We start from the raw sequence: 19,631 nt of genomic DNA, 5'->3' as shown, positions 1-19,631 counted from the left end.
AGCTTCTGTGGTTTAGACGTTTAGTTTATGGTAAAGAATGATAGGTTTGTAAGTATTTATTATGCAAGCATAATAGAAAATTCATCCGTATTGGATCTCTTAAAAGACTTCAGACTTGCTGCATTATTGGGTGTGGAGGGGTAAGTTAGCATGTGTACAGCTTCCAAAGTGGTTCTTTTCACGTTACCGTTCACCGCACGTGTAGCCACTACACCTATAAGAGGGAAATCATTAACCCCCCGGTCTAATACCCAGAATAATACCACAGCATACATCCAACGTGGTGTACCATTTGAATTTCTAAAATGATTCTGTAGACTGCCAAGCCGAGTACGCTTCAGACATCTAACAACTCCCATATGAAACCACAACCAGCAGAGTCCCAATACCATTAATCTTATCCTCTAGCCGACAACCAACCTGGTCACTTCTCGCATGTAGCCGTAAAGCGAAACGCCATCGGTCAACACCAGACCGTATATACCCCCTTCCCGGCCGGACGGATTCAACTTACACGTCAAAAAGCGTGCCTGGGACTTTCCCGCATCGGTCATCACGTAGCGCGGCAACGGAAACCGGTTCGCGAGTAACGCCGCGGCTTCCACCTTTGGCCCCTCGAACATGCGATGTACGTGGGAAAAATCCGCCATATCGAGCTCCGCGTCACGCCACTGGGCGGCAGTACTCCCGTACCAAATTACCACGTAGAAGAACGCATCGAGAAACAACACCTGGTCGGGTTGGAGCGACGTTTCGTCCAAAACCACCGGACTTGGCTCTGCGACTGCGCTGTATGCCACGAGTGATGGCTGCACCATGACACAGGCGTCGTAGGCATTGGCCCTGAGCAAAGTGTGATGGTAGAAGGCGGTTACGTCGGGCGATGAATTAAAAACCTGAAGGAATGGTGACCGTCTGAGGTGGTATACAAACTGCGGGAAGAGGGTGAAGGTAGGGCCTAGCGCAAAGGTTTCGGGGTGGCCGCGCGTGTACGTGCCAAATGTCTTGCACAACTTGATGGTTGTCGCATCGAGCCATTGAACGAGGCTGGCAAAGGTGTCGTAGAAGCTGCGCTCAAGCCTGTCAACTGCGAGGCGCGCAAGCAACACAATCGCAGCTTCCTGATCGAACCCGTGTACCAAGTCTACCATGTTTGAGGTTGGCCGTGTGAACGTTGTGACACGCACACGCATCTTCCCCAGGTGCATGTATGTGGTTTTGAACTGAAAATGGAGTTCGCGTGGAGCGGGTTTGTGGCCCGAGTCTACGTGAAAGAAGACCGCGTAGGTGTGTCGTGGCGAAATAGCGGCCATCTTCCAGCGTCTTGTGAGCCCCTTTCCAACCTGTTCGTCGTGGACACACGATCCGGGCTCTTTAAGGGACCGGCAGTGGCCGATGATCCCGGTAACTTTAAGTCCGGAAGAGGCAAATATCTCGAGCGTGGCGTCCAGATGAGTGGATATGACGTGTGAGACCCCAGGGATGGTTTCTTGGATAATATGGGAAATCCAGGCCAGAAACGATTGCCGGAAAAGTTCTGTCGTAAAAGAATCGTTAATAACCATTGCACCGCCTGTATCATTACACAAGCGACGCATTTCATATACCCCAACCTGGTCATAGCTGCCCGCGAAGATGCTATAAGAGATTGACGTTGAGCCTTCCAATAAAGATGCGTAGAAGTCGTATGCGGATTTATAGCGCTTGGCGTCGCTCTTTTCAATACTACTGTGCGAGCGAAGGGTAGAGGCTTTCGACGGGGGAACGACGGTTCCGGGACCATAGGTAGCGGGGCCTCCGCTGAAGAGCATCACATGGGCACAAAAGTCTCTGAATATACCGGAGACTAAGGCAGTGGTGACAGCTAAAGCAGTACCTGTGGCTCTTAACGGTCTCTCGCCGATTTTAGATTCCCATTTGGAGGTTTGAAGACGTTCCACCGCCGACAAAAAAGGCTCCGACGTTGAAGATAGGTATCTTTGGGAGTGATCCCACAGCCTGGTACGATTTCCCACAATTCCGAGAATCCTTTGAATGCGTCCAGTATCGTATCCTTTGATATCACCCGCTATGCAAACAGTAGCAGGGAAACCTCCTAATTGGTGGACCTGGACGACCTTGTCGTAAGTTACCAACCCTACCAAACTTCCCCGAGGAAGCAATTTTACGCTCTCAAGGACGGTTCTCTTTAATGCTGCCAATTCCAGCAGTTCTAGGGTGGTGTCGATGACGTAAAGGTATGCGGGTGGACACGATGGGGGTCTGTCCAATACGTATTCCACGGTCGAAGATCCGGGCTGGACTTCGGGGGGAACTGCACCGACATCCAATCTGCTGGTGTGCGATAGGGGAAAGGTGTTTTCGAGACAGCACAAGCAGCAGCGCCACAGCCGTCTGACCAGATCAATCGCACACATAGGGTTGAGCGTGGCATTACAACCGGTGCAGAGCACGAGAGGTGTATGTAGACGTGGAATGTCAGGGTTATGTAGCGGGGTAAACAAGCAGCCAATAGGCATTGCGAGATTAGAGAGCTCTGACCTTGTCACCGGGAGCGAGTTCCAGTTGAAGCGGACGCCATCGGAGTCCAAGTCGGGCGGAGTGTTCATTGGATGTGGTGGGCGTATGTTGGACAAGCTATGCGGAATCCGTGAAACAGCGCTAAAATATAGCTGTCGGGGGATTGTACCTTGGTAATTACCGAGTATGACTAGCTAGTTGAATACAAGCATATGTGTAAAAGAGAACCTCCTCTAGGTTTTCTCCATGTTTGATCTCTGAACGGAAATTACACTTTTATGCAGGCCGTACCTTATCTCTGACCTAACCCCGGAGAAGGCCGTAATCGGAGGTCCGGATGTGAATGGTAGCATGCCTTTGGTAGCCATGAGCGCGTTGGGTACAATACAATGAATAAAGAGGGATTATTTTAAATAGAGTCCGTTAAAAAGGTACTGTTACTCTTAGGCGTCGAATGGGAATTACAATCACCCAGCAACTCTAAAACTGTTCCTTTCTTAATGAAGTTGAGGATACAATGGATTAGCGATACAGCTATAAGACATAAAAATTACCCCGGTCATGCTTGGGTTTCTTCGAATAAAAGGTGCGCAGGTACTCAAGGGCCATATACCGGCTATAGTGGTATGATCCCCGGAGGTACAATAGCTACGGTCTGTGTTTAACTTTTACATTTACACACCGTGGCGTCGCCAATTCTAATATTAATGGTTATGTAAATTCGTAGGTGGTGAAGGGTGACAGCCAAGCAGCGTGATAACAGGGGCTAAGCCATCATAGTTGGTCTTATTAACGCCTTTAGCTGAATTACAGACCAAAAGGTTGTCGCCATTTCCAAAGAGTATGACGCATGCCGCCCGGCCTGTAAAGCTGCTAAAATGTGACAAAGGCTTGATAGAAACCAGAAAAAAAGTCCGACGCGCGCCTGGCAAAGGTCTGATAGAATTTTGGCAATGGTCTTTGACGGCACTTGTTAGCCAGTTCGCGGTAACGTTTAACGTTGCCACCTTCATTCCTGACAGCAACTTTTCGTCTTCGACTTATAGTTCTTTATAACATCCCTTCAACCTCACCACGAACAACTCCAGGTCCTTGACATCCACTACGGCACTTCTCAGCCCCACGGATCGCTCCAACTCAGCAAGACTCAGCCACCCGAAGTGATATTGTTTCACCACGGTCAACACATACGCGAGGGCCAACTTGTAATCATTAACCACGACGAGAATCTCCAAGAACCGCTTGACCGCATCCCCATCGGTGAGTGACCACAAGACCCAGAGCGTCTTAGAGTTCATACCCGCTAACTCCTGGGGAAACCCCGCGAGCAGCCTCTTGAAATACGTATTACCCAAACCTTTTGTGAGCTTCTTCACAAACTTTTCGTTCACCACAAGGAGTTTCATCAACTGGGTCATTTCGAACACCTCCTTGAGCGTTCTGTCGGGAAAGAACACGAGCAAGCTGCCAATGAGAAGCTCATCGCCGTACAGCAACCCGGAGCGTGAGACCAGGAGTAAGAGCACAAGGCGCTTGAAACTTGCCAGAAACAGCTCACCAACACCTCTGAACATCGGAAGCTGCGTCAAACGATGGACACATCGTGTCATCTCTTCCTGCTTGTGAGCCATGTCAAGCGTATCGAGGGTGCGGGACAAGACCTCAAACTTATCTAAAACCTCGTCCTGCTTGGATCCCGTCTTGTGCAAGTGGTACTGGAGGTTCTTGGCCCAGAGCGAGTGTCTGAGGCGCGCAGGCACAGGGGTTTGCCACACCAACAGCTTCACCTCCAGCCGGCTGGCCTTCTTGAAGTTGCTGGAGAGCGAGAACTTGAACCACTTTTGTTCGTTGTGCTCGTGCTGCTGACGGAGCTTCGACTGCCGTTCCAGCTCTTGGACTTCTTTCTGGGCTCTCTGCCCTGCGAGACGGGCTATTTCTTGCTCGTGTTTACGCAACTCCAATGGGTTTTTTGGAGGGAGCCAGATGTCCCGTGTCCCATGGGCGGTCTCGGAGGCTTCAGGTACGTTTCGAACGCTGGGGTTGGATCTAGAGCGTTTTTGGAGCTCTTCCAGCTGCTTCGCGGAGTAGTAGTCGGAGATTCCGCGGGAAATCGACAGCATTGGATAGCTTCCTCTAATATCTGGCATTGACTTGACCTGCTGCGGGTTGTACAAGTGTTCCAACTGGCCTGGTAACGGCGTTGGCTGCAATGAAACCGCGCTCTTAGAATGTGTCCGGGGGAAGTATCCACCAGCCATGGGAACATTCCACACTACATCGCCGGGAATATCATCATCGTCAAGGTCAATGTCATCTTTCAATGCCTGGTCGAGGTCCTGTTGGCTCTGCTTGCGGTTCATGCGGTTCAAACGATATTTCTGGTGTGGTTGGAGCTTTAGCGTGATTTCCGACGAATTGGACGCCTTCCGGGTAAGGGATGACGTTGAATCCAGCGGTGCGAAGGGTCCGTTGGTTCTAGCCTGTCCGCTGAAGCTTCTAGATTGTCCGCTGAAGCTGCGGCTCGGACCGTTGAACGGTATACTCTCGTTGTTCCTGGTTCTGAGGGTTGCCTCGCCGGGGATCGTTCTTGCTTCTGGCCTTTTGCGTCTCTGTGATTGGGAGTGATCCTTGGCGAGCGTTTCAGGGAGAAACTCAGAGTCGGATGTCGAGGTCAAGCTGGAGAGCCGGGAGTGGAGAAAATCCGGGTCAAGGTCCGACGCAAGGGAGTCGCCTGAGACTGGTCTCATTAAGTCAACCGGTCGTGTTTCGAGCATCTGTGTCAACACCGACTGGCTGGGACGCTTAACCAAGGATACGCGGCTACCCACTCGGGATCCTAGCGAGGAGGAGGATGGGTTCTGATGGTGGATGAGCTGGCTCTTCGAGCACACGCGCAGCGGTGGAAGTTTAAAGGAGTCGGTGATGCAGATGTCGACCATTTCCTCCAGAACTGTATTGAGCGACTGGTCGAAGCTGAGAGACATGTCGAAAGACGTGTTTTCGGTGTAGACTTTGGGCATTGTAATGAGCTTTGTTAGAGCAAAAGTGAGCGAAGCAAGGGGTAGTATTCCAAGGCTACGACGGTTTGTGTAGATCCAAAGTGTCGTCAAATCTCCCTGAGGTCTAAACGACTTGCGATCGATTACCGAGGTGTAAGGAACTCCAAGTGATAAAGGATAGATGGAAGCAGCCTATGCAGATTCCAAGTGAATTTTAGGGAAGTAACGTCTGAGGTGCACGTCGTAAGCGAATGTGAGGAGCCGGATAAGCAAGAATATGTAGCCTGTTTGTTTGCAGAGCCAGACTCTGGTATTCAGGATGACACGTGAGGGGTGGATATCCTTGGATAAGGTTGTAATTGTGAGAGCAAAACGGAGTATAAGCGAAGGAGATCCGGCAACCTCGGAGTAGATAGCGAGCGTGGAGGGTAAATTATTAAAAAAAAGATTACTACCCTTCTGATAGACAGGTTTGAATAGAAATGTGGTGGCTGCAAATCGCCAAATCGTGAGACGCACAATGTTTTTCTTTTTTTTCTTTTAGCGGCAGGGTATCGTGAAGACGGAATAGGAGGGAAATTGAAGATTAATGGTTGGTGCACGTCTATTTGATCGGAGGCGGCCGTTGTTGGCCCATCAATCTAGGCGATCCTTTCTGGCGTTATTATTTATCCTATGATTTGATCACTGCCGCCGTGGCTACGTAACAGAAGGCTCTTATGGTTGTGTTTACCGCAAACTTCAGATACGCATTTGGATATAGCATGTATATTGCATTCAAAAGTAAATTTTGGTTGGGAAAATTCTTGGGATGTTTTCTGGGAATGTCGGGATTCGTAAACAATACTGGTTTAGGCCTTGCATGGAGCTATTGTTGTTATGTAAGGAGAGCCCCACATACATGCACCAAGAGAGTTGCGGAACGCGTTAGTAAGCGATGAAAAACGCGCCTGGCGCGGAATAAAGTACTAGTTGTATTGGTATCTTGATTCATTTGTTCTAAAATTGAATGATAAATCAATTTTACCTAAATGCACCTATGGTATACCTAATGAGTGGTAGATACTATTAGTTATATCCGTTGAAAAATATATTATATATGAAATGCATAATTAAAATTAACATTAAAACGATACAAAAAAAAATGAGCTAAAAAGATAGAGGAAACGCAAAGGAAAAAAAAATTATAAGGAAGAAATATAAGAAAGAAAAAAAATATGTAGGAAAGGAAAATAGATAAAAAGGTAAAACAGTGAAAAATATGTAAAAAAAATACTAAAGTATAAAAATAATTCTTCTCACAAAAACAGTGACAAAAAAAGCACTAATAAAAGAATTTTACGCAACTGCGCAACATTACATAATTGGCTTACTAGCTGGATAATCGATACTAGTCTGTCCGAAGTGTACTGAGTATTGCTTTCATAAACATGATTACTAATCACCACAGCCATCTTGAGAACACTGTGCTCCATCCTTGTTATCATTGCAGTACCCATCTATACCTCCATAGGTATTAAGATAGGTTTCACCGTGGACAACATTACCTCGGCCAAGCTGGTCATACCCTTCACCCTGACCGGGGTTGGGGTTGGCTGTCGCGGTAAAACACTTCCAAGCTCTATGTTGTCTAAAGAACGCACCAGAATCCCGCCATTCTTCAGTCATAGCCCTGTCTTGAACTAAGACCATATCTAAATCAACATTAACGTTATCCCAGTTCCAGGTCACGTATTGCACATCAAAATCCGTTCTCTTGACAAATTGCTTTGCGCCTTCTGAACCTGCGGGGATAGGAACAGATTGCACAATCAACGACGCTAACTCTTCGAGAGTTATATTCATATTAGCATGTGCAGCGGCATGATTACCGTGGATCGAAGACCACGTAATGGCGAATGGTGCAGTTGAGTTCTGAGACTGCTTTGATGATCTCGGTGTGTCCCGAATGATCTGAATGTTGCCCAAGCCTAATGTTGCCATTACGGATGTAAGTGCGGCTATGGTCAGACCACTCGTCGTTATGGTGAACTGTTCGAACATAAAATCAAGTTCACGTTTAGCTGTTGATAGCTTTGCACTAGCAGCAACTGACAAAGCAGTGCCCAAGCCGGCAACGAGAACTGTACCGATAGTAGTCGTTCAACATGGTGGCGTGAGAAGAGTAGCTGCACATAATTCTGTATAAAAGATCCAGCTATACCAGCCACCGCTATCAACGAACCACTCAACGTTCCCGCATCGAACCATGCCCACCAGTTCCTCTGTGAACTTTACTGCCATAAATACTCATGTTAGTGTGTGTTAACTGACGTTAATGCATGGCTAGTCTGTGTAGCGCTCTCCTGGATATCACGCTGTTTAGAATACATCCGGAATAATATTGGTAAGAACACGGCAAACACGAATAAAAAAGTGTAGAGTGTAAAAAATATTCTCCGAGACTGGCGCACTCCTTCAGCCTTTTTTCTCGCCAGTTCTAAGTCAGTATCTTGCAGAATGGGGTACATGTGGTTGAATGATTATTGGTATTTGAGGTTATTTTTTTCAAATTTTTTTGGAGTGAAAATTTTGTAGGTAGCGTCGTACGTTAGAGATATAATCAAGAGGAGGGCAAGGGGCCCTTTATAAGCCAAAAGGATAGACGTATGACGTCACTTTGGATAAAGGAAAGGAGCAGGCGAGCTGAATGACACTAGCGGAAGAACACTAATGACGCACAATGTATACATTGGTGTCTTTAACGTAATGCCTGTGCTAAAAGCTTAATGCCGAGCCCCTATTACATCACTATAACATTGTATCATCCACGATAGTCCACCATTACCAATAACACGTAATGAATGGTTACTTATCCTAGGTCATCCATTTCATGCCAAACAGGTAGATAAGTTCATTGGTGTTTGATTGTATCTCTTACTATCGAGTACCTTATTCTGTTACGTTCGACAGTGAAATATAGCATTACTACGACTATTATAATACCTATGACTAATAACTACAAGGAATAGTCAAGCCACTTGCATTTCAGGGATTGTGCCATTCCGTCTAGTAGCGCTTAGTTAACTTGGCAATAACGTGCACAGTAGCTCATGTTAATGTCCACGTGAAAATACTGCGGTATTTGCAGACTAAGTCCGCGGGATTAAAAAGCGTCTTTAGTGTAGCTTTAGTTTCTGATAGTTCAGTTGCATTTCCCTGTTCTGTCTAAGGGTCCTGACCGGTATCTGCGATACATCTAATAATTAATAGTAGGTTCTAATAGTCAGCTAGGAGAATTAATTTCACCCCTAAGATATATACAAAAGGGGAGACAAGGTCCTAATATACTAAGGGCTGAAAGCAGTATCGCTATTATCAGACGACAATATGTCGTGGAATTGACAGATTATCCAGGTTGTAAATCTACCGCTTCAAATTATGCAGTTAAAGGGAGTTGTGCGTAAAATTCCTCAGCTATAGTATAGAATGGTGCGGTCTCGAACGTAAATCTGGCGATCAAAAGTGGCGATTAAACGAGCTTAGTTCGATACTCCCTAACCCTTTTGTCACCTTCAGCTTTGACAACGGATGTTTCGGATTTGGGCCGTAAGTTTTTCCAATTTCATTATCGTTACACAGCCCTTGTTCCTATACTATCTGTAAAAATTCTAGATTAATATGAGCTAGAACTTATCATCCAGTTGAAAATCAGAGATATAATATCGATAACCTTTCATACTATATAAGGCAGCGAGCCACTCTTAAATAAATAAATCTAACTAAGCAACTAAGAAATTCACCTGATTACACACCTCTTAAGATAAGTGTGTTATATCTTCACCCAATAGGTAGGATATATACTTAATATAATGGCTGGTTATATAAAGTATATAGGATCAAAGGGAGAGTGGTCAACACCCTCATAGGGTAGTTATCCCTATAATGTGACAGCTACATACTTAACGTAGTATGTGTTGAGCAAATTGATGAAGCAAGTCAGCATAAAATTATCCATAACATCAGAAATATATCAAAGGTTCTATTTAAGCTGGCAGAAGTTGGCTGATATTTTCCACCTTTGGTCGGGCAATTTTCTATACAATCATCGATTTGAAAAACATTTCGGCATTATCTAATATACGATATATATGGGCTCTGACTCCTTTTTATCTATTATAACCTATTTATGAAAATTATTCTCTTTTGGCCAGCGAATAACATCTACTATCACTTACTAGATATACCCCAGAGCGGGTATGGCAATATTTACTTTCTCACATGCCATATAAAGGGTTTGGCATCGGCTAGGCTGCTGGCCATGAGGTTATAATCAGGCATTTTTTCCACAAGTAGACAAGGTCACTATGACCCACAAGAATGATGGTAATTATAAACTATGAAGATATCATAATTGAGAAACAAATTCCTCAGTTAATCCTATAAGACTGTAAAACCCATGTTTTCATTTGCTAGGCTCAACTATTGTGTTTCTATCTGTCTTATTCAGCACTTGTGTGACTGGATACAATCTGTAACCACTTCTGGAATCAGAAGATGCCAGGTTCGACACCCGGTGGAGATGCCTTTCGATCATCATATTTTGACAACCAAAATTTAGGTATCATATCGTTGGCCAAGTTATTATTAATACAACTTGCGTTGGAGCCCTTTATATTCCGTTAACTATGGTATACAGGTAGCACTAAACGAGGGTTAGAGACTATAGAGCTGGAATCCGGGAGCCCCCGCAAATTCCATATGGGCCATAAAAGAGCTAGGCAGTCATTTCATAAGTAGACTATTGAAAAAATGACGGCAATTCCTAGACAAAAGCATATCGATGAAATGGTGCGTACTTCCACAGGGATTTTATCTTTCCGATGGGGAAACCAGAAGCACCATGGTTTTCGAACCCTAGTTCTCACGCTCTCTATTTTCAATCCATATAATGTATTAGATACTTAGTGTGGTATACATAGTAGGCACTACTAAATACCATTATATCAGATAAAGGAGGAGGAGTTTAGAACATCGCCTGATCAGAGCCAAGGGGATATCAGCCAACGATTACAGCCTGCTTAAATAGTACCTTTAATACGGTGTTGAACATTAATATATTCGTATCTAGGCCATTGTAATTAACATAGGTCACTAGTAGTCATAACGTTGCCCCAAAGGGCAGAAGAACTATCAGCTAGTGCCGATTTTGGTGGTGACACTCACCAATAAATGTATCAGTGATGCTGCACAATGAACTCATCACCGATTTCCCATAATAATTAAAAGTGGGAAGGCGTCCGAGTTTTAGATCTCTAGCACCAATAGAGAGCTACACCGCAGACACAGGCCAAGGCCGCGAACACCACGCCTGGAACCAAAGCCCCAGCCAAGGCAAACTTGTATATTTCCGTTAAATCAGTGCGCACCTTCTGCGACAACCCACCAGTCTTGAGATATCCGGTGTCCTTGAGTAACCGTTTCATCACCTTCTTGCCTCCGTGCACCCCTGTCAAATACGTCTCCAACCGCGGCACCACGAGGGCATTGTACACCGAAAGCGCAATCGCGACACCCACAACGCTTCCTACGGCTCTGAAGAGGTAGTTCATGCCGGTGGCGGGAGCCTGACCACGCTTGCCGACCTTAGCAATAACAAAGATCAACAACGCAAGGAGAAAAGAGCCAAACCCAAACCCACAGAGGATTAGGCCGAGCGCAAGGAAGGCTTTACCCGAAAGAGGCATCGCCCCATGGCCTGGGAAGTGCACTGGGAGGGAAAACTCCGTTATCACGAGTATCAGAGCGCCGATTATTTCTAGGAAAACGCTCCAGAGCGCGATACGCTTCGCTTGGAGCATTGTAGCGTGGTCTGCGTCTTCAGGGGAGGCGCCAGCGGAGGTGTTGAGGGCTTTACCCACTATGAGCGGCCCGATAGCAGTGGCCACCACCGCGAACGCAATTAGCCCCCCGGACTGAGTCTGGGTAAAGTCCTGGGTGACCTGGAGATACATCGGGACCATGAACAAGCCGCTATAGAGGGCCATGGTGCCAAAGCCCGCCATCAACGCTGTCAAACCGAGAGAGCCCTTGAACAAATGCGGAGGGATGATTGGTTCGGCCGCAGATCTTTCAATGTAGATAAACGCCGCAAGAGACACGAGCAGGAGAAGCGAAAGGACAATTACTGTAAATTGGGGAAGCTTGGAGCTGAGGAGAAATAACACACTAGTAATGGCGGTGACAAGGGAAAGGGCACCGCCAACGTCAATACGGCGGAGGTTTTCGCGGCTGAATTTGTCCTTAGTTCCAGCCTCGTGGTGAAGCTCGATATTCACATACAAGTAGCAGAGAATAAAACACACAATAACCAAAGGAACCTGGACTGCAAACATCCAGCGCCAGCCGATGGTTTGAACCAAGAGGCCGCCAAGAGGGCCTCCCAAGACTTGGCCGACACAGAATACAATACCGGAGTAGCCCTGGTACAAGCCACGTTCCTGGAGCGAAACCATATCGCTGACAATAATTGACAGGAGGGCGGGGAGGCCGCCCCCACCAACACCAGCGATACCGCGTGCGATTGCAAACTGCGGCACAGAGCGTGCGAAGCAGCAGAGAATGCAGCCGAGCCCGAACCAGAACTGCGCGAAGAGTAACGCCGGCTTGCGGCCGACAATGTCTGAAACCCGGCCATAGAGTGGTTGGAATGCGGTGTTAGTGAGGAGATACAGCGTCGCGACCCAGGAAACCATGTGTTCTTGTTCGAAGGAGGATGCTATGGAGGCCATGGTGTTGGCGACGATGGTACCGTCGAGCGCGCAGAGGAAGGTTCCGATCCAGAGCGCGGGAAGGATCCGCAGAAGATTGTACTGAGGACTCGAGGAAACCACGTCAGAGGTATCCTGAGAGTCTGAGGGCGTACGAACAGGCTGGTCCAACGAGGTGGGAAGGTCGGAGGACTCCGTGTACGAGGCGAGGTCTTTTAAAAGCGGAGTCTCAGACATGAATGGGGATATGCGACGGAAAGGTGAGGGTTATAAACGGATTGGTGTCTGAATGGTCAATGGATTGCAATGCTTGTGATGTGATTGATATGCGTGACCGTATAATACTAGACGGGGTTTCTAAGGTGGAATCGAGCTAATGTTACTGGATAAATATTTGAATAAGCAAAATGAGGGTTAAAAGGGCTTTTATGGTCTTTAGAAATATCGCCAGGTAACCTGTATCTCCTGTATAGTTCACATAACTCCGTAAAAGCCAGTGATAGGTGTGCGGGGAATACGAAAGTGCGAGCCGAGGCACGTTCTTGAAGGGGTTGGGGAAGTAGATCTTAAGAACATAACTTTGGAATTAGGTTCCGTTGAATTTTTCGTGATGTACCCAAAAACAAATAAGCTGCCTTATAGATACGGTCAATGTGGTATTACTCACGGGATTGAGGCACCTCCTTTTTCTGTTTAAGCATGGGTTAAAGTTGATCAACGTACTGAATACCACCGTGACCTTCGATGGCATGAATGAGTTTAGTGGCCCCTAGCCACTCTTGGTCGAGCCACAGCTATATTTCAACATAAAGCATTTGCCTCTCCTCTTTTTTAGCTATTACTTTATTAGTGTTCTCTGCCGTTTCACCTGCATCGTGCACTTTGTCGTATAAAACCATGATTCTAACACAATATGCCAGGATTCCAACCTCGGCCATTATAATCTAGGGCTGTCTTCAGTAATTCTATCCACATGAAGATACAACCCCAATAACCATAAAGGATAGAGATAACATTAAATCGAGAGTGTTCTAAAAAAGGGAAACCACTTATATAATCCTATATCTTATTTGTCTTTTTTTCTGCCTTGTTCACAAGGGAAATCCCCCAACACAACCAGTATTCCGAGAAATGTCCAATATTCTAGGCAAAACCATCGTGAAAACAAGAAAGGATAAGGAAGCTAAGAGAGGTAAGTTACTATGATGGGCCATATCTGCTATCTAAAGTATATCGGGCTTTGCGTTTTTTTGGAAAGTAGATACATCAAATGTAGATAAGGTCGATCGAGAAAGAGGAGTTGGCTAAACTGGTGTGAAAGGACCTGGTTGCTTAGTCAGCTGTCTAGCGTCTTTCCCGGGATAAGGTAATGTCCTTAATCATTTGGAAATTCCACATTTGGGTAGTTACTAAATAAGTAATTAAGCGCTCTATGATATAAAATTGTAATATAAAATATGACATAAAACGGTCCGTGATAGTTTAGTGGCTAGAATCCCCGCTTGTCGCGCGGGGGACCGGGGTTCAATTCCCCGTCGCGGAGCTTATTTTTCTACCCCTATGAGCCCGCAATTATATTTCTGGGCATTTCCATAGCTACAGCCTAAAATTAAACCCGTGGTGTTCCACTTTATTTTTCATTCGTTGTAAATAGCATCAGAAAATATGCAATGACTGGGACTTAAACCTAGAGAACCCCGCCCACCTTCTTCACAGCGCTCTCATAACTGTCAATAGCAACCAGTAAGCTCCGACTGATACTGCCCATGTAATCACGCGCATGTCTCTCGTGCACATTATCCACTGGTTTCTCCACAGCCTCGCCTTCCGATTTCTCAGTTTCTGGCTCGGGCTTCACCGGGTTTTGGGCTGCAACCAACTGGATACTGCTTTCTACTCGCTCCTGGCACTTTTTCAAACTGGCGTACAACTTTCTGACCATCGCTGGGTTCCCCGCCGCTGAAACCCCCTTCCGGTTCGTGAAATTCACCCAAAAGTGCTTGAGGAATTCCATCGAGGTGGCCTGTGTCAACCGCAACGTTTCCAAGTCCGCATCCGGGAGGGAAGAGTCAATATCGGTGGTGACGTTCACCACGGAGACACCGGAGAACAACGATTCCACGCTGGTCACGTTCCATGTCTGTTTGAGCTGCTTGGTGTTTGCTTTAATCATCTGGATGGTGTCCTTGAACGCCTCCTCCGCTGATCGCTTGCGCGACGGAGCAGAATAGAGCTCGGTCAAGTCGAGCTCTGTGGTGAAATAGTCCTTCATCTTCTCTTTAAACTCCGGAAGCCCAGCGTCTACTTTGTCCGCATCGGCTATTGTCACCTCCGTGTCGGTCTTGGACGAATTACTGTTGTGTTGGGAGTTGACGTGGAGCTCGATGTAGCTCATTGGCTGGGTTTCTTCTAAATCCTTAAATTCCAACTCCTCTTCCTTTTCTTTTTCGAGCTCCTCAAAGGTTTCACCGTGGGGAACACAGTTGGAGACGATCTTAGTCGACAACTTGTTCATGCTTCTTAAGATCAGCACAATTTCCGGGTTATTATCTCCTTTCATGGTGACGTCTGGCCCATTCCCCAACTTCTGAGAGTTATCATCCTTGTTCCCTTCCAAATCAAGGAACCGGGGAATATGCTCCTCGTCCTCCTCGTCCTCCTTCTCGAGATAGTCTAGATTGATTAAACAGTACTTGTCCAATATCAAGTCACCCTTGTCGTATACCCCAATTTTTTCACCCTTGAGCTTGCGGAATAACTTGGAACAGAAAAAGCGCGTCCAGAACTCACCTTCAGACAATTTGGGCACATTCTCGTCGTATGCTTTACGAACAACCGGGTATTGCTCGAAAATAGCCTGGATTTTATCAATCGAAATGGAAACATTAACTTGGTTATCGGATGTAGCGACGGTTTTGATGGTGGATAGCACGTTGTAGGGCCCTCTTCTCTGTGAGGATTCAAGAGCAAACGTTCTGAGAAGGTGAATTCTGGTTGACCAAAATTCGTCCGGATGCAATCCTCCCTTGATAACAGTCTCCTGAAAAGCTGTAAACAAGGCTGGCTGTGCCCGAAGTAATTTTTGCTGCAACGTGTGATTGCGCAACAATTTGGCTTCCGTGAGCGAGTCTGTACTGGAAAAAGTGCCCAATGATCCATTTGCAGGAGCGTCGTTAGCTTGTGTGGCATCGCCGGGTGCGGGCGAGAGACCCGGCTGGATAACTGTTTTCTGGCGGGAGATAATTTGCTGCAAGGCATCCCTGATATTGTTCATCGTGGGCCGGTGGTTGAAGGAGAAAACAGTCGTTACCAGTGTCTCTGGGTCCTCTGGGCCTTTGGAAACCACTTTCAACATCATCTTTTCCAGCGTAACAGGCGTCGCCTGTAAGTCTAAAAGGAGGTTAGTTTTTGTACTAGCAGTTGAAGGCCGAGAAATGAAAAATCTCACGGAGGTAGGCATGTGGACAAGTGGTTTGATGAAGGAAACACCTTTGAAGCCTACTATGGATATCTTGAAGGTGAGAGTTAAAGATGCTAATTACACCTGCGATCTCTGAGCACTCGTCGAAGCATATACCACATTGAACCTCACATCACACCAACTTCCATCAAATGCAGCTCAACAAAACACCATTTCCGTATTATCACCCCCTTTCCAAATCGGAACCAAATCCCCTTTTCTCAATCAATACTCACTTGTAAGAGTGCGCAAGGGCAACTCCACCACGGGCACTGGCACCGAACTGTCGATAGACTTCCAGACCAAGATCGGCGGCAGGAGCTCCTCTTGAATGGAGAGCATCCCTGCCCTTTTTTTGTACGCCGCAGCACCTGTTACAGACATGATGTGGTGAGTAAATAGGCTGTCTTCCCGGGGATTAATTTCAAGCTCTTTTTGATCCCTTGCAGGATAAGAGGCGTGTACACACCAGGAAAGTGAATCGATTTTTGTAACCTGCGCTTATGTAAAAAATCGAGCCATGCCAGTTGCTTTGTTTACGAGCCTCTTGTATACCATCCACCATGTTGAGACTTTGCAGAGCTGGTCTTCTTTCGTCACCTCTCCGTACCCCGGTTTCCCTTGTGAGAGCGTTCAGACTGTACTCCGAAATTGTGCCTCGGATAGTGGTTTCCAAGCCGGAGAGTCATCAGCCATTGTCGAAGGATGATCCGCGCAGAAAGCCAATGACTGTCAACTCCGAGCTCCCGGACCCGCTCAAAGAGAAGAATTACCAGCTTCTTAAGGCGTTAGCATTCTTTACGTCCATGACCGCCGTGTGTCTTGTCATCTTCAACTACGAAAAGACCACCTCGCCAATCATCAACTCCACTTTCCACTTCATGCGCCGCTCTACCATGGCGCGTACAATGTTGGGGAACAGTATATCGTTTGATGGGGCTGTGCCGTGGGTTCACGGAACCTTGAACCAGATGAAGGGGGACATAGACGTGTGGTTTAACGTCAAAGGTGATGTGGCCCAGGGCTGTGTCGTCTTGAGAGCCAGTCGAGACTCCAGAAACGATCAGTTCACCATCCATGAGTGGACCTTGACAGTTGGCGAGAAGGAGTTTGATTTGTTGAGGGACGAATCGGTCACTATCTTCTTGTAAGTGCCTTCCCCTGTACATAGTTTATACATATTCATACGGATCGGTGGGTGTAGACAGCGAAGCTGTTATAGGACTTGGATAGTAAGAGTAACGTATATGTGACTTGCCATAGGTATATCCAGGAAGTGGGCTGTTATACCACTCATATTCACATCCTTAGTAACGTCGATATGCCATGCCCAGATATAACCAGTACCCGTCATCACCCACAATCCCTTGCTACATGGTGTTTCATAAGGTTTGGGTCCCACACTTTAAATAAATAGCACAGCTTAGCTATAATACAAACAATTTATAGGTGCTTACAATAAACCGTTCTCCATGCCGATCTTAATGCAAGCATCTGGAAGAATGAGAGAGGAGAGGATGATTTTCAGCACATTGAAGGGAGAGGGAGATTACACAGGGTGCCTCTTGAGCACTGACAGCTCATCTTAAACCCTCCCCTTTTGGTTCACCCGATGCATATGGGAAGATACAAAATTTGGGGTACAGAAGTGTCTATCGCACATCTTTAACCGCCTTTAGAGGCAAGGACCAATAACGGAGCACATCAGCAACAATACCACCTCTAGCTATCATTCACCGAAACGTGTTGTCACCAAAAACCCTGTTAAACCGGTGCTTGTCTTGAACCAGAGCTACGGTCTACTAAGATTCAGAAATCGTTATAACCACCGAAATATATCAACCGTTGCCCTGGACGAAGCTGCTTATTCGGCACCTAGACCAAGCTTTTATATGGATGAGCAGCTTCCTCGGCCTCAAAGTCTAATTTTTGTGTCCCTTGTTCATTCATCGCTCCATTCAAATTAGTGATGGCACTGCTGACCCTCACCCGGGGTTCCAGCTCCTCCTGCACATGTTCAGTAATAAACGCAGCGACTGGTTTTGCTGGAGATGCCGTATCAGACTTGAACGGATCGGAGCCGACAGTGCTGTCGATCTGGGAAAATCCGGACACCATGGAGTCATTTGCAACGTGATGCGGTCTCCGGTCATCCGCGATGGATGACTGTGCAGAATGAAGCTCAAATTTTGTGGGTCTGACGACGCTCATGCTGAGATTGGTTAAGTTATGCGGCTGCGGCTTTGGACTGGACACTAGGTTTGCATTCGCAATGCTCAATCGGCTGCTGTTGCGCGTGGAGCTCAGGCCTAAGGGCGTGAAGCTGCCGTCACGGCTACCGCTGTGGTTGTGTGACAGCGTGGATGTGTAGTTTAACAAGTTTGGATTGGAGATCCGTTTCGCGTAGTCCAGCGGCTTTCCGTCGCTTCCTTCTGGCAACACAGGCACCATCGTGTCGTAATACGAAAGGGCTCCATCCGGTTCGGGATGAGCAAAAGAGTTGAGTCCACTGAAGGCTATCAGCGCGTGTGCAATGTGGCTTGGTTGCAATTTCGGCAACGAATCCCGAGACGCATCGCTTTCCTTCGGGTACACAAACTGGTTTTGTCTCTGTATATCACGGGTGGAGTCTGAGTCACCGGAAGAGCCTTCAGCAAGCGGCTTGACCTGGAAGTACTTGCTCTGGTTCGCTAGGTTGTCGAACGAAAGCTGATCATCCGCATCGATGTCTATCTCCTCGCGGGCCTCTTTCTTGAACCGGCTCAGCGTCTTCAGCCAAAGAACAAATATCACAACAATCGCGACGGCCGCGGGAATCGCCACAGAACAGCCAATAACAAGTGCGTCAGAGGGCATTGAGATAAGTGGGTAAGGTTGGAACAAGAGCTTGACTGAGATAAGGGTGTAGGCGTGAAATGCTTGGAAGTTCTTGTTTGGCCAAGAGATTCAGGGTTTTTTTTTCTGGGACCTTTTCTGTGCCGTAAGATGAGGTGACTATACAGTAGGGCTAGGATTTGGACAGGCTTAGGTCTATGTTTGGCTCACCGCAATACTGTAAATTGACACACAGCTTCCCGATAAAGTATGTTTCGAGATCTCGAAATGACTGCGCGGGGCTCTTAACATGCGAAAATATTTTTGGTTTTGAGTTTGCTCACTTTTGGGCCGATCGCGACGCACTCCTACTATATTTAGCACGGGGGAACGCTCAGTTGGCCAGATCGGGCACACCGCAGAATGAACAATAGTTGTGATAAAACGGCAAAAGACCCTGGATACTATCGGAATAAAATATACCTGATGTACTGAGGTAAAACGTTATTTAACATAATGGATTAAGGGCTCATTTTCTGCCTTTTTCAAGACTACAGGCACTGGACCTGTATTATGGGTTACAGTGCTGGATTTAGCCGGGCCTAGTACTTCCATGGCTACAGGATGCAATTTCAGGAGAGGGGGAAGGAACGCGGGATTTATCGTCATTCAAAAGAATCGCCGGGAAACGGATACCTCTAACTATAATTTGTAATAGAAGAACATTAGCAGTATATAGCTTCTCTGAAATTATTCAATATCTGACGGTGTCGTATTTTTATATCGCTAGAATACGCGAATGTTACATTTGAGTCATTTATTGATAGAGATGCAGCTTTGTAGCTTTTTTTGCTGCCCCCTTCCCCCCAGTCATGCACAAGCTGTCTAAACTAGGCTCGACTTCAAACATTTGTACAGATCTGGTCCTAAAACGGCAACTATGGTGTGGATTTCAGGTGTCTACCTAAGTTAGACCCCATAAGCTACCTAGTATTTGTTCACTTAAAATCAGTATTGATACCAATATTCCATGCTTAGGGTGTAAAAAGAGCTCGGGGGAAGATAAATTGATGCGGTACCCGTATAATA

At 46.6% G+C, this 19,631-nt stretch overlaps 7 protein-coding genes and 1 non-coding gene across 8 annotated transcripts; 2 read left to right on the top strand and 6 right to left on the bottom strand.

The window, feature by feature from the left end:
- Positions 1-18: 18 nt before the first annotated feature.
- On the bottom strand, positions 19-2,729 carry BABINDRAFT_160432 (uncharacterized protein). The gene has a single exon (XM_019128225.1). It carries the CDS (start codon positions 2,607-2,609, stop codon positions 405-407), a length of 2,205 nt encoding a protein of 734 aa, XP_018986340.1. The 5' UTR covers positions 2,610-2,729; the 3' UTR covers positions 19-404.
- Positions 2,730-3,372: 643 nt separating this feature from the next.
- On the bottom strand, positions 3,373-5,712 carry BABINDRAFT_119030 (uncharacterized protein). Its single transcript, XM_019126924.1, has 2 exons — positions 5,660-5,712; positions 3,373-5,607 (listed from the first exon to the last, which is right to left on the bottom strand). The coding sequence occupies exon 2, from the start codon at positions 5,538-5,540 to the stop codon at positions 3,561-3,563; it is 1,980 nt and encodes a 659-aa protein (XP_018986339.1). The 5' UTR covers positions 5,541-5,607; positions 5,660-5,712; the 3' UTR covers positions 3,373-3,560.
- A 1,145-nt stretch (positions 5,713-6,857) lies between these two features.
- BABINDRAFT_119012 (uncharacterized protein) lies at positions 6,858-7,687 on the bottom strand. The gene has a single exon (XM_019126923.1). It carries the CDS (start codon positions 7,560-7,562, stop codon positions 6,957-6,959), a length of 606 nt encoding a protein of 201 aa, XP_018986338.1. The 5' UTR covers positions 7,563-7,687; the 3' UTR covers positions 6,858-6,956.
- Positions 7,688-10,441: 2,754 nt separating this feature from the next.
- On the bottom strand, positions 10,442-12,734 carry BABINDRAFT_160429 (uncharacterized protein). The gene has a single exon (XM_019128224.1). The coding sequence runs from the start codon at positions 12,503-12,505 to the stop codon at positions 10,814-10,816; it is 1,692 nt and encodes a 563-aa protein (XP_018986337.1). The 5' UTR covers positions 12,506-12,734; the 3' UTR covers positions 10,442-10,813.
- Positions 12,735-13,739: 1,005 nt separating this feature from the next.
- On the top strand, positions 13,740-13,811 carry BABINDRAFT_t147. Its single transcript has one exon. It is a non-coding gene; the product is annotated as a tRNA-Asp (tRNA).
- A 144-nt stretch (positions 13,812-13,955) lies between these two features.
- BABINDRAFT_6860 (TFIIH/NER complex subunit) lies at positions 13,956-16,112 on the bottom strand (the record flags this gene model as incomplete). The annotated part of the gene is made up of 2 exons (XM_019132523.1): positions 13,956-15,658; positions 15,965-16,112. The coding sequence occupies 2 exons, from the start codon at positions 16,110-16,112 to the stop codon at positions 13,956-13,958; spliced, it is 1,851 nt and encodes a 616-aa protein (XP_018986336.1).
- A 131-nt stretch (positions 16,113-16,243) lies between these two features.
- BABINDRAFT_160428 (uncharacterized protein) lies at positions 16,244-16,913 on the top strand. Its single transcript, XM_019128223.1, has one exon. The coding sequence runs from the start codon at positions 16,292-16,294 to the stop codon at positions 16,877-16,879; it is 588 nt and encodes a 195-aa protein (XP_018986335.1). The 5' UTR covers positions 16,244-16,291; the 3' UTR covers positions 16,880-16,913.
- Positions 16,914-17,603: 690 nt separating this feature from the next.
- BABINDRAFT_165729 (uncharacterized protein) lies at positions 17,604-18,584 on the bottom strand (the record flags this gene model as incomplete). The annotated part of the gene is made up of 1 exon (XM_019130363.1): positions 17,604-18,584. One exon carries the CDS (start codon positions 18,582-18,584, stop codon positions 17,604-17,606), a length of 981 nt encoding a protein of 326 aa, XP_018986334.1.
- Between the last annotated feature and the right edge of the window lie 1,047 nt (positions 18,585-19,631).

Source organism: Babjeviella inositovora, assembly GCF_001661335.1.
Source record: "Babjeviella inositovora NRRL Y-12698 unplaced genomic scaffold BABINscaffold_3, whole genome shotgun sequence".
Lineage (NCBI taxonomy): Eukaryota > Fungi > Ascomycota > Pichiomycetes > Serinales > Babjeviella > Babjeviella inositovora.
This window is presented reverse-complemented; position numbering and strand designations above follow the sequence as displayed.

Excerpts from the sequence above, each read along its gene's own strand:
- BABINDRAFT_160428 (XM_019128223.1), top strand. The coding sequence starts at position 16,292 with ATGTTGAGACTTTGCAGAGCTGGTCTTCTTTCGTCACCTCTCCGTACC.
- BABINDRAFT_119012 (XM_019126923.1), bottom strand. The coding sequence starts at position 7,562 with ATGTTCGAACAGTTCACCATAACGACGAGTGGTCTGACCATAGCCGCA.
- BABINDRAFT_119030 (XM_019126924.1), bottom strand. The coding sequence starts at position 5,540 with ATGCCCAAAGTCTACACCGAAAACACGTCTTTCGACATGTCTCTCAGC.
- BABINDRAFT_160429 (XM_019128224.1), bottom strand. The coding sequence starts at position 12,505 with ATGTCTGAGACTCCGCTTTTAAAAGACCTCGCCTCGTACACGGAGTCC.
- BABINDRAFT_160432 (XM_019128225.1), bottom strand. The coding sequence starts at position 2,609 with ATGAACACTCCGCCCGACTTGGACTCCGATGGCGTCCGCTTCAACTGG.